The sequence below is a fragment of the Pristiophorus japonicus genome, chromosome 17, assembly GCF_044704955.1.
Source record: "Pristiophorus japonicus isolate sPriJap1 chromosome 17, sPriJap1.hap1, whole genome shotgun sequence".
NCBI lineage: Eukaryota > Metazoa > Chordata > Chondrichthyes > Pristiophoridae > Pristiophorus > Pristiophorus japonicus.
The window spans coordinates 33170838-33198013 of record NC_091993.1 but is presented as its reverse complement, the minus strand read 5'-3'; the positions used below and the strand labels follow the sequence as shown (position 1 = coordinate 33198013).

The 27176-nt window shown below is 46.7% G+C and overlaps 1 protein-coding gene across 1 annotated transcript in view; it reads right to left on the bottom strand.

The window, feature by feature from the left end:
• megf11 (multiple EGF-like-domains 11) overlaps window positions 1-27176 on the bottom strand; it is a 341293-nt gene that overhangs the window by 279401 nt on the left and 34716 nt on the right. The window contains exon 4 of the mRNA XM_070859342.1: window positions 23494-23586. Coding sequence (XP_070715443.1) covers window positions 23494-23586 — 93 coding nt within the window. The remainder of the gene's footprint in view (window positions 1-23493; window positions 23587-27176) is intronic.

The window sequence follows — 27176 nt, the reverse complement described above, 5'->3', positions numbered from 1 at the left end:
CTGCAACGTCAGCAGTCACTTGGCGCATATGTGCAGGAAGCCTGCAACCAGGTTGATGTACGAGGAGGATGGGCCCGATGTAAGCCTAACGAGGCCAAATGAACACTGGGGGAAATCGCTGGAAGCTGAAGTTCAGCGAGTTCATGTGGAGCACATACACAGTTCATACACCAGGACGCCACCGATAATGATGAAAGTGCTCCTCAATGGCATCCCAATATCAATGGAGCTAGACACAGGGGCCAGCCAGTCCCTGATGAGTATCAAACAGTTCGACAAGTTGTGGGCGTCCAAGGCCAGGAGGCCAAAATTATTGCCGATTGACGCACAGCTACGGACATATACAAAGGAGATCATTCCGGTGCTAGGCAGCGCCACAGTCGTCATGACCCACAAAGGTTCGGAGAACATATTGCCACTCTGGATTGTCCCGGGGGACGGTCCCGCATTACTGGGGAGGAGTTGGCTTGCTGTCATGAACTGGAAATGGGGCGATGTCAATGCAATTTCTTCGGTGGAGCGAGTATCATGCTCACAGGTCCTGGACAAATTTGACTCATTATTTCAACCCGGCATTGGCACTTTCATGGGGACCAAGGTAGTGATTCACATAAACCCGGACGCCAGGCCAGTACACCACAAGGCCAGAGTGATGCCGTACGTGATGCGGGAAAAGATTGAAGGCGAATTGGACCGCCTGCTGAGGGAAGGCATCATCTCGCCAGTCGAATTCAGTGACTGGGCGAGCCCGATTGTGCCGGTGCTCAAGGCAGATGGGTCGGTCAGGATATGTGGTGATTACAAGGCCACCATCAATCGTGTGTCACTCCAAGACCAGTAGTCGCTACCGAGAGCGGAGGACCTCCATCACGACACATAAGGGGTTGTTTGAGTACAATAGATGTCCGTTCGGGATTCGCTCAGCCGCCGCGATCTTTCAACGAAATATGGAAAGCCTCCTCAAGTCGATTCCAAGGACGGTGGTTTTTCAAGATGACATCCTCATAACCGGTTGCGATAGTGAAGAACACCTCCACAACCTGGAGGAGGTGCTACGCAGACTGGACCAGGTAGGGCTGCAACTGAAAAAGGCGAAGTGCGTCTTCCTAGCTCCAGAGGTAGAATTCCTGGGGATGAGGTTAGCAGCAGACGGGATCAGACTTACTGCGTCCAAAACGGAAGCAATCCAGAGAGCACCCAGACCCCGTAACACGACGGAGCTGCGATCGTTCCTGGAGCTCCTGAACTATTTTGGTAACTTTCTTCCCAAATTGAGCACACTGTTAGAGCCGCTACACGTGCTCCTACGCAAAGGTCGCAATTGGGTCTGGGGGGACAGCCAGGAAAGGACTTCTGATAGAGCATGCAATTTGTTATGCTCCAACAATCTGTTAACGCTATATGACCCATGTAAGAAACTTGTGTTAACCTGCGATGCATCGTCCTATGGGGTCGGGTGTGTGTTGCAGCATGTTAATGCCAAGGGTCAGTTACAGCCGGTTGCTTATGCTTCCAGAAGTCTGTCCCAGGCAGAAAGGGGCTACGGGATGGTAGAAAAGGAAGCGCTTGCATGTGTCTATGCAGTAAAAAAAATGCGCCAGTACCTGTTTGGCAGGAAATTTGAACTGGAGACAGATCACAAACCCCCAACGTCCCTTTTGGCTGACAACAAGGCCATAAATGCAAATGCCTCGGCCCGCATACAGAGGTGGGCACTCATGTTAGCCGCCTATGACTATACAATTCGGCACAGACCGCGCACTGAAAACTGTGCCGATGCACTCAGCAGGCTCCCACTAGCCACCACCGTGGGGGCAATCGAGCATGCTGCTGAGATGGTCATGAAGCTTTGAAGCTTTCGAAAGCGAAGGCTCACCCATGTCAGCCCGTCAGGTCAAAGTCTTTAGTCAAGAAATGTGTCCTGAATGGGGACTGGGCAGCCATGTACTAGGCATGCCCTGAGGAATTTAAACCATTTCACAGGCGCAAGGATGAACTCTCGATTCAGGCCGATTACCTACTATGGGGAAACCGAATAGTCATGCACCAGATGGGCAGAGAGGTGTTCATCAGAGAACTCCACAATGAGCACCCGGGCATTGTCATGAAGAAGGCAATTGCCAGGTCACACGTTTGGTGGCCAGGGATAGATGCAGAACTGGAACTTTGTGTTCGCAGGTGCAACACGTGTGCCCAGCTGGGCAACGCACCCAGGGAAGCCCGCCTTAGCCCCTGGTCCTGGCCCGCCAAGCCATGGTCACACAGCCATGTGGACTACACAGGTCCTTTCATGGGAAAAATGTTTTTGATTGTAATAGACGCCTACTCCAAATGGATCGAGTGTGACATTCTCAATTCAAGCACATCCTCTGCCATGGTAGAAAGTCTATGGGCAATGTTCACCACCCATGGTCTACCGGACGTCTTGGTCAGCGACAATGGCCCGTGCTTTACAAGCATTGAATTCCAGGACTTCATGGCAGGAAATGGTATCAACCATGTCAGAACGGCACCGTTCAAGCCGGCCTAAAACGGCCAGGCGGAACGAGCAGTGTAGATAATCAAACAGGGGATGCTCAGAATCCAAGGGGGTTCCCTACAAAGCCGCTTATCACGCCTCCTGTTGGCCAATAGATCCTGACCACACTCGCTCACAGGGGTTCCACCCGCAGAGCTGCTAATGAAAAGGACGCTCAAAACCAGGTTATCCCTTATACACTCCACCATGAAAGAAATTGTTGAGAGCAGGCGCCAGTCGCAATGTGACCACCATGACAGGAATGCGAGGGCGCGATGTATTGATGTCAATGACCCTGTCTTTGTCCTCAACTACACTGCAGGGCCTAAATGGCTTACAGGCACCGTGATTGCCAAAGAGGGGAATAGGGTTTTGGTAGTTAAACTTACCAATGGACAAATCTGCCACAAACACATGGATCAAACTAAAGGGAGGTTCAGCAACCCCATAGAAGAAGCAGAGGAAGAACACGAAGTAGCGTTTACTCCACCACAGGTGACCGAACACCGGAACCAAGTGGAGGAGAGCCCAGTCACTGTGGGCAGTCCGGACAGGCCTGAGGCACCGCAAACAGCAGATACTCAGGCCAGCGCCCAACAATCGGAGCCCCAACTCAGGCACTCTACAACTGAGTGTAAACCACCAGAGAGACTTAACCTGTGATCCCAATAAGACTTTGGGGGGGGAGGTGATGTCATGTATTCAACTGTCATTGTAACCCATGTATAAACTGACCTAAGTTGTACACCGTGAGAACACTAGGTAGTGAACTTGTGGGAGACATTCCTAACCTGGACTTTCAAGTATAAAAGGGGAAGCTCCACCCACCTTCATCACTTCAGTGCTGGCTAATAAAGGTTACTGGTCACAGAGTGACATAGAAACATAGAAACATAGAAAATAGGTGCAGGAACAGACCATTCAGCCCTTCTAGCCTGCACCGCCATTCAATGAGTTCATGGCTGAACATGAAACTTCAGTACCCCATTCCTGCTTTCTCGCCATACCCCTTGATCCCCCGAGTACTAAGGACTTCATCTAACTCCCTTTTGAATATATTTAGTGAATTGGCCTCAACTACTTTCTGTGGTAGAGAATTTCACAGGTTCACCACTCTCTGGGTGAAGAAGTTTCTCCTCATCTCGGTCCTAAATGGCTTACCCCTTATCCTTAGACTGTGACCCCTGGTTCTGGACTTCCCCAACATTGGGAACATTCTTCCTGCATCTAACCTGTCTAAACCCGTCAGAATTTTAAACGTTTCTATGAGGTCCCCTTTCATTCTTCTGAACTCCAGTGAATACAAGCCCAGTTGATCCAGTCTTTCTTGATAGGTCAGTCCCACCATCCCGGGAATCAGTCTGGTGAATCTTCGCTGCACTCCCTCAATAGCAAGAATGTCCTTCCTCAAGTTAGGAGACCAAAACTGTACACAATACTCCAGGTGTGGCCTCACCAAGGCCCTGTACAACTGTAGCAACACCTCCCTGCCCCTGTACTCAAATCCCCTCGCTATGAAGGCCAACATGCCATTTTCTTTCTTAACCGCCTGCTGTACCTGCATGCCAACCTTCAATGACTGATGTACCATGACACCCAGGTCTCGTTGCACCTTCCCTTTTCCTAATCTGTCACCATTCAGATAATAGTCTGTCTCTCTGTTTTTACCACCAAAGTGGATAACCTCACATTTATCCACATTATACTTCATCTGCCATTCATTTGCCCACTCACCTAACCTATCCAAGTCACTCTGCAGCCTCATAGCATCCTCCTCGCAGCTCACACTGCCACCCAACTTGGTGTCATCCGCAAATTTGGAGATACTACATTTAATCCCCTCGTCTAAATCATTAATGTACAATGTAAACAGCTGGGGCCCCAGCACAGAACCTTGCGGTACCCCACTAGTCACTGCCTGCCATTCTGAAAAGTACCCATTTACTCCTACTCTTTGCTTCCTGTCTGACAACCAGTTCTCAATCCACGTCAGCACACTACCCCCAATCCCATGTGCTTTAACTTTGCACATTAATCTCTTGTGTGGGACCTTGTCAAAAGCCTTCTGAAAGTCCAAATATACCACATCAACGGGTTCTCCCTTGTCCACTCTACTGGAAACATCCTCAAAAAATTCCAGAAGATTTGTCAAACATGATTTCCCTTTCACAAATCCACGCTGACTTGGACCTATCATGTCACCTCTTTCCAAATGCGCTGCTATGACATCCTTAATAAATGATTCCATCATCTTACCCACTACCGATGTCAGGCTGACCGGTCTATAATTCCCTGTTTTCTCTCTCCCTCCTTTTTTAAAAAGTGGGGTTACATTGGCTACCCTCCACTCGATAGGAACTGATCCCGAGTCAATGGAATGTTGGAAAAGGACTGTCAATGCATCCGCTATTTCCAAGGCCATCTCCTTAAGCACTCTGGGATGCAGTCCATCAGGCCCTGGGGATTTATCAGCCTTCAATCCCATCAATTTCCCCAACACAATTTCCCGACTAATAAAGATTTCCCTCAGCTCCTCCTCCTTACTAGACCTTCTGACCCCTTTTATATCCGGAAGGTTGTTTGTGTCCTCCTTAGTGAATACCGAACCAAAGTACTTGTTCAATTGGTCTGCCATTTCTTTGTTCCCCGTTATGACTTCCCCTGATTCTGATTGCAGGGGACCTACATTTGTCTTTACTAACCTTTTTCTCTTTACATACCTATAGAAACTTTTGCAATCCGCCTTAATGTTCCCTGCAAGCTTCTTCTCGTACTCCATTTTCCCTGCCCTAATCAAACCGTTTGTCCTCCTCTGCTGAGTTCTAAATTTCTCCCAGTCCCCGGGTTCGCTGCTATTTCTGGCCAATTTGTATGCCACTTCCTTGGCTTTAATACTATCCCTGATTTCCCTAGATGGCCACAGTTGAGCCACCTTCCCTTTTTTATTTTTACGCCAGACAGGAATGTACAATTGTTGTAATTCATCCATGCGGTCTCTAAATGTCTGCCATTGCCCATCCACAGTCAACCCCTTAAGTATCATTCGCCAATCTATCCTAGCCAATTCACGCCTTATACCTTCAAAGTTACCCTTCTTTAAGTTCTGGACCATGGTCTCTGAATTAACTGTTTCATTCTCCATCCTAATGCAGAATTCCACCATATTATGGTCACTCTTCCCCAAGGGGCCTCGCACAATGAGATTGCTAATTAATCCTCTCTCATTACACAACACCCAGTCTAAGATGGCCTCCCCCCTAGTTGGTTCCTCGACATATTGGTCTGGAAAACCATCCCTTATGCACTCCAGGAAATCCTCCTCCACCGTATTGCTTCCAGTTTGGCTAGCCCAATCTATGTGCATATTAAAGTCACCCATTATAACTGCTGCACCTTTATTGCATGCACCCCTAATTTCCTGTTTGATGCCCTCCCCAACATCACTACTACTGTTTGGAGGTCTGTACACAACTCCCACTAACGTTTTTTGCCCTTTGGTGTTCTGCAGCTCTACCCATATAGATTCCACATCATCCAAGCTAATGTCTTTCCTAACTATTGCATTAATCTCCTCTTTAACCAGCAATGCTACCCCACCTCCTTTTCCTTTTATTCTATCCTTCCTGAATGTTGAATACTCCTGGATGTTGAGTTCCCAGCCCTGATCATCCTGGAGCCACGTCTCCGTAATCCCAATCACATCATATTTGTTAACATCTATTTTCACAGTTAATTCATCCACCTTATTGCGGATACTCCTTGCATTAAGACACAAAGCCTTCAGGCTTGTTTTTTTAACACCCTTTGTTCTTTTAGAATTTTGCTGTACAGTGGCCCTTTTTGTTCTTTGCCTTGGGTTTCTCTGCCCTCCACTTTTCCTCATCTTCTTTCTGTCTTTTGCTTTTGCCTCCTTTTTGTCTCCCTCTGTCTCCCTGCATTGGTTCCCATCCCCCTGCCATATTAGTTTAACTCCTCCCCAACAGCACTAGCAAACACTCCCCCTAGGACATTGGTTCCGGTCCTGCCCAGGTGCAGACCGTCCGGTTTGTACTGGTCCCACCTCCCCCAGAACCGGTTCCAATGCCCCAGGAATTTGAATCCCTCCCTGCTGCACCACTGGTCAAGCCACGTATTCATCTGCGCTATCCTGCGATTCCTACTCTGACTAGCACGTGGCACTGGTAGCAATCCCGAGATTACTATTTTTGAGGTCCTACTTTTTAATTTAGCTCCTAGCTCCTTAAATTCGTTTCGTAGGACCTCATCCCTTTTTTTACCTATGTCGTTGGTACCAATGTGCACCACGACAACTGGCTATTCTCCCTCCCATTTCAGAATGTCCTGCACCTGCTCCGAGACATCCTTGACCCTTGCACCAGGGAGGCAACATACCATCCTGGAGTCTCGGTTGCGGCCACAGAAACGCCTATCTATTCCCCTCACCATTGAATCCCCTATCACTATTTAGCTCCCACTCTTTTTCCTGCCCTCCTGTGCAGCAGAGCCAGCCACGGTGCCATGAACTTGGCTGCTGCTGCCCTCCCCTGATGAGTCATCCCCCCCCAACAGTACTCAAAGCGGTGTATCTGTTTTGCAGGGGGATGACCACAGGGGACCATTGCACTACCTTCCTTGCACTACTCTTCCTGCTGGTCTTCCATTCCCTATCTGGCTGTGGACCCTTCTCCTGTGGTAAGACCAACTCATTACACGTGATACTCACGTCATTCTCAGCATCGTGGAGACCTTCTCTCAAGTATGGGCCTCGTGTGCATTAATACTGTATAGTAAGGCCATATTAGTCCACATTGTCGAAGGTCGCGCCGTGGATCTTGATGATTGAAGGGTAGTGCTGTGCGGCAAGGACAGGCTGGTGGAGGACCTTTGTCTTACGGATGTTAAGCGTAAGGCCGATGCTTTCATATGCCTCGGTGAATACATCAACTATATCCTGGAGTTCAGCCTCAGAATGTGCGCGTATGCAAATGTATTATCAGAGACTTGAGCACATAAATCTAGGCTGACACTCCAGTGCAGTGCTGAGGGAGTGCTGCACTGTCGGAGGTGCCGTTTTTTGGATGAGACGTTAAACCGAGGTTCCGTCTGCTCTCTCAGGTGGACACAAAAGAACCCACGGCACTATTTCGAAGAAGAACAGGGGAGTTCTCCCCGATATCCGGGTCAATATATATTCCTCAATCAACAGTACTAAAAGAAATTATCTGGCCATCATCACATTGCTGTTTGTGGGAGCTTGCTCTCTCTCTTAGGCAGTCCCTCAGAGTCGAGGATGACTTGCTGCCACACTAAAAATGAGTTCTCAGGTGACTGAAGAGTCTCTGTCTCAGGTGGGGCTGATGGTGGTTGAAGGAACGGATAGGTGGGGTGCTTGGGTTGCCGCGTGTTCCTTCCGCTGTCTTCGCTTGGCTTCAGCTTGCTCCCGGCATAGAGACTCGAGGTGTTCAGCGCCTTCCTGGATGCTTTCCTCCACCTTGAGCCAGGGATTCCCAGGTGTCATTGGGAATGTTGCACTTTTTCAAGGAGGCTTTGAGGGTGTCCTTGAAGCAGTTCCTCTGCCCAACTGGGGCTCGCTTACCGTGTTGAAGCTCAGAGTAGAGCGCATATTTTGGGTGTCTCATGTCAGGCATGCGGAGGATGTGGCCCGTCCAGTGTAGCTGGTCGAGTGTGGTCAGTGCTTCAATGCTGGGATGTTGGCCTGAGCGAGAACACTGACGTTGGTGCGCCTATCCTGCCAATGAATTTGCAGGATCTTGCGAAGGCAATGTTGGTGGTACTTCTCCAGTGCTTTGAGGTGCCTGCTGTACATAGTCCATGTCTCTGAGCCATATAGAAGGGTGAGTATCACTACTGCTCTGCATACCATGAGCTTGGTGCCTGGTTTGAGGTCCTGGTCTTCAAACACTCTCTTCCTCAGGCAACCGAAGGCTGCACTGGTACACTGAAGGCGGTGTTGGTCCTCGTTGTCGATATCTGCCCTTGTTGACAGTAGGCTCCCGAGGTCCAAGGCCTCGTCGTGGATTTTGATAAACGGGGGATGGTGCTGTGTGGCAGGGGAAGATTGGTAGAGGACCTTTGTCTTACGGATGTTTAGTGTAACGCCCATGCTCCCGTACACCTTGGTGAAAGTGTTGACGATGGCTTGGAGTTCGGCCTCCGAGTCTGCGTACTATAATTCAATGATGGAGGATGGGATGACCTTGGAATTAGCCTGGAGGCCGCGGAGGTTAAACAGATTCCCATTTGTCCTGTCTTAACCGATAAGGGATTAAGGGGTTATGGGGAGCGGGGAGGGAAGTGGACCCGAGTCCATGATCGGATCAGCCATGATTGTATTAAATGGCGGAGCAGGATCAAGGGGCCGTATAGCCTACTTCTTCTCCTATTTCTTATGTTCTTATATAATTTAGCTCCACTCCAGCAGGGAGCTTGCTGAGTGTGAGATGGAGCATTTCATGAAAAACGCTGTAGAAATGCTCTCTTTTTATACACCGCTGGGTTGGAAAGTCAGAAATGATGGCGGGGGGAGGGGGGGGGCGGCGGGAGCGGAGGGACACAGGAGGAGGTGGGGATGCTCAACAATTTTCTAAACCTATCACAGTTCTGCTGAAAAATCAGTGAGGCAGAAAATCCAGGCTTGAGCCTCTTGCATACTCCAGCTGCGCATACATTCAACTTGGTGATAACAAATGAAAGCCAGGGCACATTCACACCTTCAAAGGTCTTCACACATGGAATAATTACAGCACAACTTAGATTCATAATATTATGTCATTTCCGGAAACATTTTCAAGAGTATTTCACAGACAAATTCCATTATCAACAAAAGGTTAGAATTATGTTTGCCTAAGGCACACAATCACAGCGACATATTCATTACAGCACGTCAGGTTAATGAGATCTGTCAACATAAATAAATTATGAGGACGAGCCACCAAACAGCAAACCAGGTGATCGCCCTTCTATACAGCAACAGAGACTGGAAGGTGGTTGTGTTTCTGGGATAAGTGGGTGCTGGGGGAGGTGGGGGGGGGGGGGCGAGTAGAGGAACCCCCTTATATTATTCCAAATATAACATACAGTTGCAAACTGTGTCTACCGTTAGTTCAACTCCCTCAACAATGTGTGGTGGCGAAGGAGTTCTTCGAAAAGCCAGTTTTTCTGAGGCTGTCATCAGAAGTCAATGATAAGAACATTTTTTTCAATTCAACAGACGGACATAAACAAAGAATGTGAAAGTTCAAGATAACTGTAATTGTTTTTATTTGATTAGAAGGTTTACGGTGGCACGTGTCGCTCTAAGTGAGAGCAACCAGTTTAATTTGCTTCACACAAATGACACCACACCCTCAACCTCCCCGTTATTTTTTAAGAACATGCTGGAATTGCACATTAAACTCAAATTAAACTAGCCACAGAAAGTTAGAGCTGGTTCTAAACAGAGTAAGTGCCCTTTTAACAATGTGATAATTGTTGATGCAATGCCACTCAACCTCTCCAGACCAGAAAGGGAACTATTTAAACCATTGCTTGAGTCTCATTCCTGCAGGTAGTGAATTCATCAAGATTTTAAAAATGTTAACTTTTTAAAATGTTTTTCTTACTTTTACTTTCTATCTCTTTTCCTCTCTTTCTTATCCAATCTTTCTTTCCCTGTCTTTGGTTTTGTTTTTATATCAAATTCACCCTCATTTTCAGTTGCTCCTGTTTCTTTCTCAATCCTTAAATGCCATTGGTTGAGGAGATAGATTGTTGGTCCCATTGTTCACTCAGTCCCAGTTGCCCTGTTTCCCCTGTGGCGCCATCATCAGCTCACACTTCCAGCACATTGCTAACGGGCCACGCCGCGAGATGCCCCGCTGCAGCAAGACTCGGCCCCTGATCTATTGGAATTCTATATAATAGGAGTAAATAGAAAGCACTGAATTCATACAAAGGAAGAGAGTGGGATTAGATGCCTTTGGAACAGAACTTGGGGTCAAAATTGCCCCGCGCTGGATTTGCAGCTCATAATTCGAATCAATGAATGGTTTTACACCAGCGCGGGAAATACCAGAGTGGGTGCGGACTTGGCCTCTTTTTGAAAAAAATATGGTGGGACGGTAACCGTGCCTTCTATTGGCGCTCCCGGAACACTCAGCGCCGCGCTACTCACAACAGCGTGTTGGTGCTGTCATCAGCGCGTCGCTGACGAGTCACATCGTGGGGCAATCTAGAACTAGGGGCATAGTTTCAGAATAAGGGGCCGCCCATTTAAAACTGAGATGAGGAGGAATTTTTTCTCTCAGGAGGTTGTAAATCTATGGAATTCTCTGCCCCAGAGAGATGTGGAGGCTGGATCATTGAATATATTTAAGGCAGAGATAGACAGATTTTTGAGCAATAAGGAAATAAAGGGTTATGGGGAATGGGCAGGGAAGTGGAGTTGAGTCCACGATCAGATCAGCTATGATCTTATTGAATGGCGGAGCAGGCTCGAGGGGCCAGGTGGCCTACTCCTGTTCTTATTTCTTATGTCCTTATGCCGCCGCGTCGCAACATCCCTCCATTTCTCTTAAAGGGGAGGGCTGCTGTGATCTGAGCAGCATCTTTAGTGTCGTGGTGGCACCTTCCCTTTAAGGACAGCCAGGGCGCCACATCTACCGCAGCTTCTCACACCGAGAAGCTGTCGGTGGCATTGTCCCGCGCAGACCTCGCTCCCGCGGGATAATGTCCCGCGCGGGGTGCAAAAGCAGTCGGCATGGACCAATAAGGGATCGATGGGGCGCAGTGCAAACCCCTTTTCGCCCGCCGAACCTCAGGGGCAATTCCGGGGAGAGCGCTCTCTGGGCGAAAACCCTTTAGAGCACTCTTATCACCAGCACAAACTAGCTCTGTGCAAAGAGGCAATTTCAGCCCCCTTGGGTTTTGGCACTTTCATTAGTTTGATTTGTAGAGTGTTACTTGTTGTAAATGACATACATTTATTATTGCAAATCCATCAAAAGACAATGGCCCCGATCTTATCTCGGAGGCAGGGAAGGAAGGAGGGATGGGGCGGGGGGTCAATTTTGTGATCAGATTTCCCTCGGGTCCTGCCGAATTTCAAAAATGGTTCACTTTAGGGAAGAAAATCTGCCGTCCTTACATCAGACCCACAGCAATGTGGTTGACTCTTAACTGCCCTTTGAAATGGCCAGTTGTACCAAACCGCTTAGAGAAGCATCACCACACGGACTGCAGCGACTCAACAAGGCGGCTCACCACCACCTGTTCAAGGGCAATTAGGGATGGGCAATAAATGCCGGCCTTGCCAGCAATGCCCACATCCCAGGAATTAATTTTTTTTAATTACTTGTCCCAGTAAATAAGCATGCTTTTTACTGCAATTTAAAGCAGCATAGTTGAAACAGAAAAATAACATATTTACATCTAAGCACAAGAAATTGCCAAATCAAAGTGATTCTGATGACAAGCACCTTGTCACTTTGTTGCTGCTGTGCAATATGCTCCTGGTTTAAATAATTACACATCGTCGAATAGAATACTTAGGGGGTGAAATAGCCCTGGACGGTAGCGCAACAGCTGAGAGCAAATCAACCGCACGTTTCACATACTGCCCAATTTTTTTTCGCATTGACGGCAGAACATTCCGATAAAGAACGATAGAGAAAGGGTGGGCACTTCTTCTGCCCACGGAAATTGCGCTGGCAGTTTGGAAACCATTCCCAGGCTACTTCTTCCAGAGAGCTTGCGTAGTTTCCGTCTGTGCTGGGTGTGGGCCCCAACGCTGAAGAATCCAGTGGGGATCAATTATAGACTGGCCCTCATTTCATAGTTAATTGAAGTTAAATATTTTGGCCCACCAGATTTTTCAATGCAATTTGGTCTCTTGCTCCTCCTCTTGGAGCGGAAGACTGTGGGCATGGGCACCTACCCTACTATTGAAATGACCCCGTCCATGGGAGTTGGGAAGAGGTCACAGGCAGATCAAAGCGGCAGGTGAAAGTTCTGCCCCACTGCACTTCTCATGGCGCAATAGATTCTTTTCTTTAATAATAAAAGTATATAGTGACAACGTGCATACACATTACAAGCTTTTTTGGCAGAGGAAAGCTCAACATTGGCGGATGCCAAGCAGCAGCTTGTTTGGTGACCTCTTTGCTGGGGAACTGTGCTTGCTGTAAGTCCCCCAACGCACATATACATTCCCCAATAACAAATTGCATTTATATAGCACCTTTTTAACATAGTAAAATGTCCCAAGGCGTTTCACAGGAGCATTATCAAACAACATTTGACACCGAGCCACATAAGGAGATATTAGGACAGATAACCAAAAGCTTGATCAAAGATGTAGGTTTTAAGGAGCATCTTAAAGGAGGAAAAAGAAGTAGAAATATGAATGTTTAAAAATGTATAGAGACATTGAAGTTGAGAATGTGGGAAAATATAGAGACAGTGAAATTGAACAAAGAATTCATGGAGGAATAGCCTTGACATCTCAGACTCGAGACTGCAAAATGTTACAATACTAACACAGTTTAAAAAAAACCCCACAGCTTGCAAAAAACCTCAAGGCCGTACTAACTCACATTGCTAATCTGAAACATTAACAGTAAGAGAATAATGGGCCTTTGTGTAAAATCAGACCATTCTTAGATCGGCTTATGAGTGGACAAAGGGAAAGAGGGATCAAAGAGGATAGGCTGAACTAGGATGTCACTCATATTGTATCTTGTTATCTTTTTCCGAAAATGTATAACCGTCGTGCCTTTACAATGTAACGCCACTTTTGTCCGTAGGAAGTGAGTGCGATCTATCAGAGTTGCATTCCTTCTGTCTGATAAGGTCCCCGATCGGGATTTGCTTTTTAAATAAAAGCTTGCTTTGTTTAAAGCACAATCGGTATTCGACTCAGTGGATTTCACTGAACCAGATTGAGAGAAAAGAATCCAGTAATCAACAGACAGACAGGGAGATTTAGGGAGGGAATTCCAGAGCTTCGGGCCATGGCTGCTGAAGGCACGGCGGCCATTGGTGGAGCGATTACAATTGAGGATGTGCAAGAGGCCACAATTGGAGGAGTGCAGAGATCTCAGAGGGAGGAGGTTACAGACACACACACATTCCCCAACCAACATATACATTCCAAGTCAATGGTGGAAAAAATGACTTTTAAATATTATGCACTTACATTCAGTGAAGCAAAATAAATCTCATTGTCTTAAAAAAAAGATAATGGGCCAAAGATAATGTCAAAATTAAACTTAATTACTCACTTTTATATTAACAACCCTGTCCATTAAGGTAAGTTTATTTTAACCCTATTAAAACACACAAAAATAAATCAAAAAAATATTTTTTTTCTAAAAAATTGAATTACATTCAATTACAATTAATTTTAAATCTGCGAGGTCTTTTTTTATTTGTTGTGTTGTGTTTGTTGTTTTGGGGAGTAATCTCATTGATAGAAACATAGACATAGAAACATAGAAAATAGGTGCAGGAGTAGGCCATTCGGCCCTTCGAGCCTGCACCGCCATTCAATGAGTTCATGGCTGAACATGCAACTTCAGTACTCCATTCCTGCTTTTTCACCATACCCCTTGATCCCCAAGCTCATACAAACAGAGTTCCCATTATTATCAATGAGAATATTAGATGTCCATTGGTGGTCCAGGCCCACTGATCCCAGGTTACAAATCCGTACCTGGAAGACATGTTCCCGTACGCTGTGCAGCGAACGGAGGCCTCCGAACGCAATCCTACGTTCCTCTGGGACCACCAGGTATTTTCGTTAAAAAAATGTGTGTCGGAAGCATTTGCCTGAAGGAAGCCTCCGACTGCAATTTCCCCCCCAATGTTTATGGATGTTTTGCGAAGTGTTTAAGCTCACAAATCAAAATAAATCCCTCATGACCCATTCGGTCTAAACTAAAAGTCCCATAAAGCACAAGGCTCACCAAATGTCAGAGCTGGTCCTGTTTATTATTATTGGATACATGATATGAAATATGACAACAAAATTACCATTATATCCACGAATTGCTCAGCAACATGGAGGCTAACATAACACTGTCCTGGGCAAAGCGGTGGGCTGCAGTGTTTGGAGTAGTCAAATGGCCTTCCAAATCCCTATCTATCTTGTGAATTTGATGTTCCCACGAAATTGATTCATGATTTCAATTCGGCTATCACTGGACACCACCCCAGCAGAAAAGTAGAGAGTTAGTCCTCTTGTCACTCTTGTGCATCTTCTAGTAATTGTTCACAAAACAGCGTTGGCAAATGGCTGAAGGCAGGCCAGCTACCCAATGTCTTTGGTGGGGAATGCTGCAAGCGAGATCTCAGTGAGAAAGGGTGAATATTCAAATAGTTGACTCACCACCACAGTGAAAGACAACAGGCAGCGAAGAGGCCGGAGCTATTTTGAGGCCTGGGCCTTATTTAAATAGAACCAGTGAGCTGCCTGCCCCAAACAGGCGTCCTGAGGCAGCCCGCTAGACATAGGCCGTTGCAATATTGGGGGGCTAAGAGGATGCCCGATCGGCAGCAAAGTCATTCCGGGAGTGAGGGGTGACAATCTTGGAGGCAGAGGAGCCCAGGGAGGCAGCGACCCAAGATTATTTTGTGGGGCCCGGATGTCCGCTATTGCTCTTCCTGGTCCCATAGAAATAATTCAAAACTTACTCTTCTGCGGCCTCTTCAGCTCTATCACCGTGATCCTGGTCAGGAAGGCCATAGCACACGGTCCAGCTGCTTCTATCTTAAAATGGCAATCGGGATCCTTCGCACATCAAAGCAGCCTGATTTGCATATCAAAAGTGGCAGCAGGCAGAGCGAGGCATTGATGGGGCAATATTCTACCAACCCCTTTTTGAGGCCATTACTGCCCCATCAAAGCCTATTTCGTTAAATTTGTCCCCCAGCAAGCGTTAACTAATCATTGATAGGGGTTAATCAATTAACTTATCACATAGCTGTTATGTACTGACAGCATTTCCAACTTAGTTTTTCCTTTAGTGTACAAATTCTCCACACTGATTTACTGCATCCTTCTCCTAGGGTGATTAGGTACTATTGCAATTTCAATTCGACCTTCCATCATTCATTTAGATTGGCAGCATATTCTTTCTCTGCATTTCACTTGTCCTAAAGCAATGCAGCCTTCCACAACAGAAGATAATGCTACAACCTTGGCAGATTGTGTAGTTCTTAAGCTCTAGAATACAGTAGGCTTTTAATTTACAGAAAATTAAAATCAAACCTCTGTATAACTCTATCTTTAGTTAATCCACTGTATTCACTGAAAGACGAATGGTCATCAACCTGAAACGTTAACTCTGTTTCTCTCTACACAGATGCTGCCTGACCTGCTGAGTATTTCAATAACAACAACTTGTAATTATATAGCGCCTTTAACGTAGTAAAACGTCACAAGGTGCTTCACAGGGTATTATGAGATTTTAAAAATTGACACTGCATCACATAGGGAGAAATTAGGGCAGGTGACCAAAAGCTTGGTCAAAGAGGAAGGTTTTAAGGAGCGTCTTAAAGGAGGAAAGAGAGGTAGAGAGGTGGAAAGGTTGAGGCAGGGAATTCCAGAGATTAGGGTCTAGGTAACATAAGGCAAGGCCACCAACAGTTGAGTGATTATAATCAGGGATGCTCAAGTGGGCAAAATTAGAGGAACGCAGATATCTTGGGGGCTGAAGGAGATTACAGAGATGGGGGGGGGGCGAGGCCATGGAGGGATTTGAAAACAAGGATGATAATTTTGAAATCGAGGCATTGCTTAAATGGGAGCCAATGTAGGTCAGCAAACACAGTGATGATGGGTGAGCGGGACTTGGTGCGAGTTAGGACACAGGCAGCCGAGTTTTGGATCACCTCAAGTTTACGTAGGGTAGAGTGTGAGAGACCAGCCAAGAGTGCATTGGAATAGTCAAGTCTAGAGGTAACAAAGGAATGGATAAGGGTTTCAGCAGTGGATGAGCTGAAGCAAGGGCGGAGACGGGCAATGTTACAGAGGTGGAAATAGGCAGTCTTAGTTATGCTGTGGATGTGTGGTCGAAAGCTCATTTCAGGGTCAAATATGACACCAAGGTTACGAACAGTATGGTTCAGCCTCAGACAGAAGTTGGGGAGAGGGATGGTTTCAGCAGCTACGGAATGGAGTTTATGGCGGGGACCGAAAACAATGCCTGCGGTTTTCCCAATATTCAATTGGAGAAAATTTCTGCTCATCCTTGTCAGACAGGCAGTCTGACAATTTAGGGACCGTGGAAGGGTCGAAAGAAGTGGCAGTGAGGTAAGTGGCAGTGAAGTAGAGCTGGGTGTCGTCAGCGTACATGTAGAAACTGACGCTGTGTTTTCGGATGATGTCGCCAAGGGGGAAACATGTAGATGAGAAATAGGAGGGGGCCAAGGATAGATCTTAGGGGGACACCAGAGGTAGCTATGCGGGAGCGGAAAGAGAAGCCATTGCAGGTGATTCTCTGGCTACGGTTAGATAGATAAGAATGTGTCATGTATGCAAACTCTTTGTATTCACTATGTAACGATGCACGATGTACCATCTGAGGGCGCTGCTGTTGGATGCCCAGGGGTTTCCTGCCCTGGTGTGCAGGGACATATAAAAGGCAGCCAGCCATGCTGCTCTCACTTTTACAGTCGTATTAAATGGACTGAAGTCACACAGCTCTTACTCACAGTACAAGGCCTTGTGGAGTTATTCGATGATAATTGCAGACATAATAACTGGCGATGAGAATACGGACTTTTACACGATTATGGCTACCTTTGACACACTTTCACAGAGGGTGATGATTGGGATGCCTTCACGGAAAGGCACGAGCAATATTTCATGGCAAACGACCTGGCAGGAGAGACGGACACATTGGCGGAGAAGCGCAAGGCTATACTGCTGACCAGTTGTGGGCCCGAGGTCTATCGCCTCATCAGAGACTTGCTGGCACCCACGAAGGCCAAGGATAAGACATACGATGAGCTGACAGAACTAATTCGCGATATGATATAGATGATTTCCTACCAGAATCGGAGCTCACTGGCAAATACTGTATGTAAAATAACGCCGATTGCAGGCAGAACTGCTGAACTAATAAGAACTGTACAGAGCAGAGCCTACATGCCTGCTGCTGCTAGGCTGCCAAGGGGTGTAAATGCGAAATCATTAACACAATGCTGGTGTTGCGGGGGTAATCATGGGGTCCATCAATGTCGATTTAAAGACTATGCGTGTAAAAGCTGCACAACAAGGCGCCACCTCCAGCGAATGTGCAAACGTACTGCGACTCACCACGTGGCAGTGGAGTCGGCAGAAGAGTCCCGATCCAGCGTGGATCACAAAGGACAAGCTAGAGAGGCAACTCAACCCAAGGGAGCAGTGTGCGGGGTACACACCCTCTTCACAAAAAGTCCTCCCAAGATGATAAAAATCAAATTAAATGGCGTTCCTGTATCCATGGAGCTGGACACGGGGGCGAGTCAGTCAATTATGAGCCACAAGGCATTTGAAAGGCTGTGGGGCAACAATAAAACACAAAGACCCAAGCTGAGCTCGATTCAGATAAAGCTGTGCACTTACACCAAGGAACTGATAGCAGTTATTGACAGTGCGAACGTAAAAGTATCCTATGATGGAGAGGCACATGAGCTGCCACTGTGGATTGTACTAGGCGATGGGCCAGCGCTGCTTGGCAGAAGCTGGATGGGGAAGATTTGGTGGAACTGGGAAGACGTCAAAGTATTATCATCAGTGGACAATGCTTCCTGTGCTCAAGTGTTGAGCAAGTTCCCATCTTTATTTGAACTAGGCATCGGCAACTTCACAGGCGCCAAAGTATAGATCCACCTTGTCCCCGAGCCACGGCCCGTTCATCACAAGGCTCGAGCGGTCCCCTACTTGATGAGGGAGAAAGTGGAGATCGAATTGGATAGACTTCAACGTGAGGGAATCATATCGCCAGTCGAGTTCAATGAATGGGCCAACCCAATTGTTCCGGTACTGAAGAGCGATGGCACGGTCGGAATCTGCGGCGACTACAAAGTAACGATCAACCGAGTCTCGTTACGGGACCAGTACACACTACCCAAAGCCGATGCCCTTTTCGCGACATTAGCAGGGGGAAAGGCGTTCACCAAGCTGGATCTAACCTCCGTTTACATGACCCAGGAGCTGGTTGAGTCGTCGAAAAAATTAACATGTATTAACACGCACAAAGTACTGTTCGTGTACCATAGGTGCCTGTTCGGGATTCACTCAGCTGCAGCCATATTCCAAAGAAACATGGAGAGCCTGTTGAAATTGGTTCCACGCACTGTCGTATTTCAGGATGACATCCTCATCACTGGCCGTGATACCTCCGAACACCTGCACAACCTGGAAGAAGTTTTAAGTCGACTAAACAGAGTTGGATTCCGGTTGAAACGTTCCAAATGTGTCTACCTGGCGTCAGAGGTAGAATTCCTGGGGAGGAAGATTGTGGCAGACGGCATCAGACCCACGGACTCGAAGACAGAGGCCATCAAGAATGCACCCACGCCACGAAATGTAACGGAACTGTGCTCGTTCCTGGAACTCCTCAACTATTTCGGTAACTTTCTTCAAGATTGAGCACCTTGTTGGAACCGTTGCACAAGCTGTTACGCAAGGGAGACGACTGGGCTTGGGGTAAAAATCAAGATGCCGCCTTTGAGAAGGTCAGAAACCTGCTGTGTTCGAATAAGTTGCTGGTATTATATGACCCATGTAAACGTCTAGTTTTAGCATGTGATGCGTCGTCGTACGGTGTCGGGTGTGTTTTGCAGCAAGCCAATGCAGTGGGCAAGCTCCAACTGGTTACATATGCGTCCAGAAACCTATCAAAGGCCGAAAGAGGCTACAGCATGGTTGAAAAGGAGGCTTTAGCCTGTGTTTACGGTGTAAAAAAGATGCACCAATATTTGTTTGGGCTCAGGTTCGAGTTAGAGATGGACCACAAGCCCCTAATCTCACTGTTTTCGGAAAGCAAAAGCATAAACACCAATGCTTCATCTCGAATCCAAAGATGGGCACTAACACTGTCTGCCTACGACGATGTGATCCAACACAGGCCAGGTACTGAAAACTACGCTGATGCTCTCAGCTGACTACCATTGCCCACCACCGGGGTGGAAACTGCGCAGCCCGCAGACCTGCTACTGGCCATGGATATCTTTGATAGTGAAAGGTCACCCGTAACGGCCCGCCAAATTAAGACCTGGACCAGCCAGGATTCTCTGCTATCCCTTGTAAAAAGTTGCATCTCAATGGGAGCTGGTCAGCGGTCCCGAGAGACATGCAAGACGAGATCAAGCCGTTTCACCGTCGTAAAGACGAAATGTCGATCCATTCAGATTGCCTGTTATGGGGCAACCACGTTATCTTGCCAAAGAAAGGCAGGGAAACCTTCTTACGTGACCTACACAGCACCCACCCAGGCATAGTCATGATGAAGGCTCTCGCCAGGTCCCACATCTGGTGGCCTGGCATTGACACAGACCTGGAGTCGTGCGTGCACCAGTGTAACACATGCTCACAACTGAGCTCCCAAGGTGGCTCCACTTAGTCTCTGGTCCTGGCCCTCAAAACCATGGTCCAGGTTTCATGTGGATTATGTGGACCCCTTTCTGGGAAAGATGTTCCTGGTTGTTGTGGACGCTACTCCAAATGGATTGAATGTGCAATAATGGCATCTAGCACATCCGCAGCCACCATTGAAAGCCTCAGGGCCATGTTTGCCACCCATGGCTTACCCGGCATTCTTGTCAGTGACAATGGTCCATGCTGCACCAGCTCGGAGTTCTATGAATTCATGACCCATAATAACATCAAGCATGTCAGATCTGCCCCGTTCAAGCCTGCATCCAACGGTCAAGCGGAGCGAGCAGTCCAAACCATAAAGCAGAGCTTGAAATATGTCACAGAAGACTCCTTACAAAACTGCCTGTCCCGGGTACTGCCCAGCTACAGGACACGACCCCACTCACTTACCCCCTGCAGAATTACTAATGAAATGAGCACTCAAAACCAGGTTCTCCGTAGTATACCTTAACCTCATTGATCAGGTGGAAACCAGGCGTTATCAGCAAAACACGTACCGTGTTCGCGCGGCTCTATCATGCGACATCACTGTAAACGACCCTGTGTTTGTGCTGAATTACAGTCAGGGCCCCAAATGGGTCGCCGGCACTATATTAGCCAAGGAGGTGAAGAGAGTGTTCGTTGTCAAACTGCTTAATGGTCAAATGTGCAGAAAACATTTCGACCAAACCAAATTACGATTCAGATAGCCAGGAACCACCGGAAGAGGACCTCATCTTTAGCGACCCACCGACACACACCCAATCGACAACAGACCTTGCTGCCAACTACGAGGATAATCCCACCATCCGCAACAGTCCAGTCCAACCAGTCGCGCTGCAAGAGAGCAGTGGCCCAACCAACTTACCCAGGCCAGAAGCGACACTCAGACGGTCAACCAGGGAGTGCAGGGCTCTGGTTCGCCTTAACCTGTAATCAACTCGCATCAAAGACTTTTGGGGGGGAATGATGTCATGTATGCAAACTCTTTGTATTCACTATGTAAATATGCATGATGTACCACCTGAGGGCGCTGCTGTTGGCGGCCCAGGGGTTTCCTGCCCTGGTGTGCAGGGGCATATAAAAGGCAGCCAGCCATGCTGCCTCTCACTTTTAGTCGTATTAAATGGACTGAAGTCACACACCTCTTACTCACAGTACAAGGCCTCGTGGAGTTATTCGATGGTAATTGCAGACAAAATAGAATGGAATCAGGCGAGTGCAGTCCCACCCAGCTGGACGACAGTGGAGAGGTGTTGGAGGAGGATGGAGTGGTTAACCGTGTCAAAGGCTGCAGACAAGTCAAGAAGGACGAGGAGGGATAGTTTGCCTTTGTCACGTCACAAAAGATGTCATTTGTGACTTTGATGAGAACCCTTTTGGCACTGTGGCAGGCGCGGAACCGGATCGGAGGGATTCATACATGGAGTTGCGGGAAAGATGGGCACAAATTTAGGAGGCGACAACACATTCGAGGACTTTGGAGAGGAAACAGAGGTTGGAGATGGGGTGGTAGGTTGCAGGGACAGAGTGGTCAAGGTTTGAGAAGAGAGGTGATAATGGCAGATTTGAGGGAGAGGGGGACAGTACTTGAGGAGAGAGAACTGTTAACAATGTCAGCTAAAATAGGAGCCAGAAAAATGAATTTGGGCGGTCAGCGATTTGATGGGAATAGGGTCGAGGGAGCAGGAAGTGGGTCTCATGGACAAGATGAGCTTGGAGAGGTCATGATGGGAGATCGGAGAGTAACTCGAGAAAGATGCGAGATCAGAGGTAGGGCAGGGGGGACCCTGAGAGGAAGTTTGGTCCTGCTGTGGGCTAGGGGAAGGAAGGGAAGTGACAGAGGCAGCTGAACGGCTGGTCTCAATCTTAGAGACAAAGAAGTCCATGAGCTCCTCACACTTATTGTCGGCAGTGATGGTGGAGACGGGAACAGGGGTTTAAGAAGACGGTTAGCAGTGTAGAATAGAAGCCGTGGTTTATTGTTGCATTCCAGACTGATTCTGGAATAGTGAGCAATTTGGCAGACCTGTTAATGATTTATGTCATCCAGCCAGATCTGGCGATGAATGGCTAAACCAGTTGTCTGCCTTATCAGTTGAAGTCTGCAACCCTTGGACTTGAGGGAGCGAAGATGAGCGCCGTACCAGAGGAAAAGGCCAGGATGAGAGAGAATAATTGTTTTAATAGGGACTAGGACATCAAAGGTAGTGGTGAGGGTGTGGTTGAGCAGATCGGTAGCTGTAGAAATGTGAATGGAGGGCCAAAGGCTGGACAGTTAGGAGTTGAGTGCAGTTGTAAGAGATTCGGGAGAATTTTTCCAGGGGTGAACACATAAGGAGGTATGGTTAAGGAGTTGGGGGGGGGGGGGGGGGGGTGGCGTAGAAGGGGATGTGGGTGGGGAGTGATATGAGGAAGTGGTCAGATATGGCCTTATCTGCGATTAACACAATGGGAGTAGCGAGGCCATGAGACATGGCAAAGTCGAGAGGGTGGCCGTGAATATGGAGGGAGAGATTAAGGGAAGATCGGAGGGTAGTGAACTCAGAGGAGAGAGAAAGCATGATGAATTGAGATGGAGATTGAAATCACCGAGGCTGATAAGTTGTTGGGTGCAGCAGCTGAGGGAGGAAAGCAGTGAGAATATATGGGGAATAACATTTTTATAGTACTTGGGTGAGCGCTAGAGAACAAGAATTTTAAATGAGGTAAGAGGGGTGGAATAAGGTGAGACGCTCAAAGGAAAAGAAAATGTTGGAGGAGTAGGGGGGGGACACCAAACTGTCACCATGGCGGTCTGGGCAGGGCAAGTGGTGGAAGGTATAGCCAGGCGGGGAGGCTTCATTTAAGGGTAAGGTGTCATCACCTCTCAACCAAGTTTCCATCAGGGCCATGACTTCCAGCACTTTCTGTTTTTAAATCAATCATACTGTTAATTTAATTGTACTCGAACAGTGGTACATGTGATGTTCTCACTCAACACTTCCATTAGCATTGCAGTGCTCTGGGACATGGATTCACAGGACACAGATATTTGTGGCAACAATTTCTGCCCCCCAATAAAAGTGGGCACAGAAGAGAAACAAAATATTTTCCCCCTAAAGAGAAAGAGGGCAAGTTACCTCGATGATATCTCACCAACAGAGGCCTGCTAGCCAAGGAAGGTGACACAGGAAGACATGAAAAAGTGAAAGCAACAACATATAACGTAACCTTTGAAAAATAATAAATTGTGTCCTGGTTTGCTTGACATAGCAAGTCCTGTGCATCCACTGCAGATAGGGCAATTATAGCCAATAATGCAACTATATTTGAACAAAATGTGTATGTGCAAGTTAACCATCTCACTCACCACTGGAGCAGTCTGTTCCTCCCCAGCCAGGCTCACACTGACAGGTGTCTGGAGAAACACACCTCCCATGCATGCATTCTTCTGTGCACAGTGCTAAAGAGAAGGATGGATAAATAATGAATTAATATTGGCACAATTTCAAAAAGAAATAAATTAATATTTTAGCTGCATCAAATATTAAAGGTCTCTTACCATCAGTGACCCCTTTAAAAATTAAGTTACACAAAAAATTGCGTTAACCTTTTTTCCAACTAATTTCTGTTTTTGGGTTAATAAGTGCTGTTCTAACGGGACATGGCAACAACATCACTGGGTCAAGTGTTTGGGAGGAGCTGCTAACCCCAGCAGTATAAGAGAGCTGAATTAATGCTAGCTGAGATGTCATTAACCCACATTGCTTTACATTATTTTTCTGTTGTTTGTTTTAATTCAGAATCCAGGACACTCGGGTCTGTGTGTTGGCCCCTGGTGTTTCTGTTGTTAAATCCATTTTGCATAATGTGGCAGCAGACTGATAGCCTCAGGTAAATGCTTGGAGCCAGCTTGTAGATGCTGGGCTCCCAGAACCTCAATCAAATTGTAAAAATAGTTTTATGGATCGTGTCATTTCAACGGTGTGTAATCTTAATTTAGCTCTTTCTCTTTGTTGGAGCTCAGTATCTCTTCCTAGACAGTTTGTCCTGAAATGTCATCAGTATTCGCCATTTATATATCTCAATCAAAAAGAGTTTAAAAAAAAAATCAAGTTTAATTTTTTTTAAATAAAATGCTGATGAAATACCAATTTGAACCTTAATAAGCTGATAATAGCTACAGAGAACACACTAGTGTTAAAGACTATGACCAGGCTTTGAAATTACAATTTAAGCAAGAGACCAAATTGGTCCAATTCTGAAATTTTAGGATTAAAATTATTTTTATTTATGCAACCCCATTGTCGCACTTCCTTCTCACAGAAAACATTGCACAAATAATAGTAACAAATTGCAACTCTTGCATTTGTGATTACATTGAGAAATTTGTGTTTCCTTTTTTTTTCTATGCTATGATCAAGAAGCACTGATTTCCTAAAACACAGATGCAGGCTGTTTGTTGTAAAGTGGCTTATAAAGTTTATACTTTAGCTCATACACACTTCAGGCAGTTTGGATGTTGTTGGATATCACCGAGTTGAAGTTCAAGCAGTTAAAGAGCACTAACTCATTCAAGAGTATGTTATGGCCAAGAACACATACCTGGCCATATGTTTCCTTCAACCCCTGACCGCTCCACCCTCACCTCTCTTAAGAGGAAGTGGACTTGTTTGTCATTAAGAACATAAGAATTAGGAGCAGGAGTAGACCATTTGGTCCCTCGTGCCTGCTCTGTCATTCAATAAGATCATGGCTGATCTTCTACCTCAACTCCGCTTTCTTGCACTATCCCCATATCCCTTGATTCCCTGAATATCCAAAAATCTATCGATCTCTGTCTTGAATATACTCAACCACTGAGCCTTCACAGCCCTCTGGGGTAGAGAATTCCAAAGATTCACCACCCTCTGAGTGAAGAAGTTTCTCCTCATCTCAGTCCTAAATGGCTGACCCCTTATTCTGAGACTGTGACTCTGGTTCTAGACTCCCCAGCCCGGGGGAAACATCCTCCCTGCATTTACCCTGTCAAGAACTGTAAGAATTTTGTATGTTTCAATGAGATCACCTCTCATTCTTCTAAACTCTAGGGAATATAGGCCTAGTATACGCAATCTCTCTTCATAGGACAATCCCCCCATCCCAGGAATCAGTCTGGTGAACCTTCGTTGCACTCCCTCTATGGCAAGTATATCCTTCCTTAGGTAAGGAGACCAAAACTGTACACAATACTCCACGTATGATCTCACCAGGGCCCTATATAACTGCAATAAGACGTCTTTACTCTTGTACTCAAATCCTCCTGTAATAAAGGTAATTTGCTTTCTTAATTGCTTGCTGTACCTGCATGTTGTCTTTTAGTGACTTGTGTACAAGGACACCCAGGTCCCTCTGAACACTAACATTTCCCAATCACTCAATCACTCACCATTTGAAAAATATTGAGGCCGAAATTGCCCACCGCCCAAAATGGGGTGCACCTACCGATTTTATTAGAACATAAGAAATAGGAGGAGGAGGCCATTTGGCCCCTTGAGCCGACTCCGCCATTTAATAAATCATGGCTGATCTGATCATGGACTCAGCTCCACTTCCCTGCCCACTCCCCATAACCCTTTATTCCCTTATCGCTCAAAAATCCGCCTTAAATATATTCAATGACCCAGCCTCCACAGATCTCTGGGCAGAGAACAGATTTACAACCCCCTGAGAGAAGAAATTCCTCCTCATCTCAGTTTTAAATGGGTGGCCCCTTATTCTGAGACTATGCCCCCTAGTTTTAGTTTCCCCTAAGAGTGGAAATATCTTCTCTGCATCCACCTTGTCGGGCCAAACCTACTCAACCTATCATGTCAATCCCCTCATCTCTGGAATCAACCTAATGAACTTTCTCTGAACAACCTCCAATGCAAGGAAATCCTTCCTTAAATATGGAGACCAAAATGTACGCTATACTCTAGGTGTGGCCTCACCAATATCCTGTACAGTTGTAGCAGGACTTCTCTGCTTTAATACTCTACCCCCTTGCAATAAAGGCCAACATTCCATTTGTCTTCCTGATTATTTGCTGTACCTGCAAACTAACTTTTTGTGTTTCATGCACAAGGACCCCAGGTCCCTCTGTACCACAGCATTTTATAATCGTTTCTTATTTAAAAAATAATTCGCTTTTTTATTTTTCCTACAAAAGTGGAGATACCAGAGAACTATCATGAAGGAAAAACCTACTTGACCTTGATCTCATCAATCTACCTGTCACAGAAGCATCTGTCCATGACAGTATTGGTAACAGTGACCACCGCACAGTCAATGTGGAGATGAAGTCCCATCTTCATACTGAGTACACCCTACATTGTGTTGCGTGGCACTACCATCATGCTAAATGGGATAGATTCAAAACAGATCTAGCAGCTCAAAACTGGGCATCCTTGAGGTGCAGTGGGCTATCAGCAGCAGCAGATTTGTAATCCACCACAATGTGTAACCTTATGGCCCAGCATATCCCTCACTACCATTACCATCAAGCTAGGGGACCAACCCTGGTTCAACGAGGAGTGCAGAACAGCATGCCAGCATCAGCACCAGACCTATCTAAACATGAAGTGCCAACCTGGGAAAGCTGCAACACAGGATTACATGCAGGCTAAACAGCAGAAGCAGCATGCTATAGACAGGGTGAAGCAATCCCACAATCAACGGATCAGATCAAAGCTCTGCAGTCCTGCCACATCCAGTCATGTATGGTCGTGGACCATTAAACAGCTAATGGGAGGAAGAGGGTCCATGAATATCCCCATCCTCAATGATGGTGGAGCCCAGCACGTGAGTGCAAAAGACAAGGCTGAAGCGTTTGCAACCATCTTCAGGCAGAAGTGCCGAGTGGATGATCCATATCAGCCTCCTGCTGAGGTCCCCACCATCACAGAAGTCAGTCTTCAGCCAATTCGATTCACTCCATGTGATATAAAGAAACAGCTGAGCGCACTGTATACAGCAAAGGCTTCGGGCCCCAACAACATCCTGGCTGTCATGCTGAAGACGTGTTCCAGAACT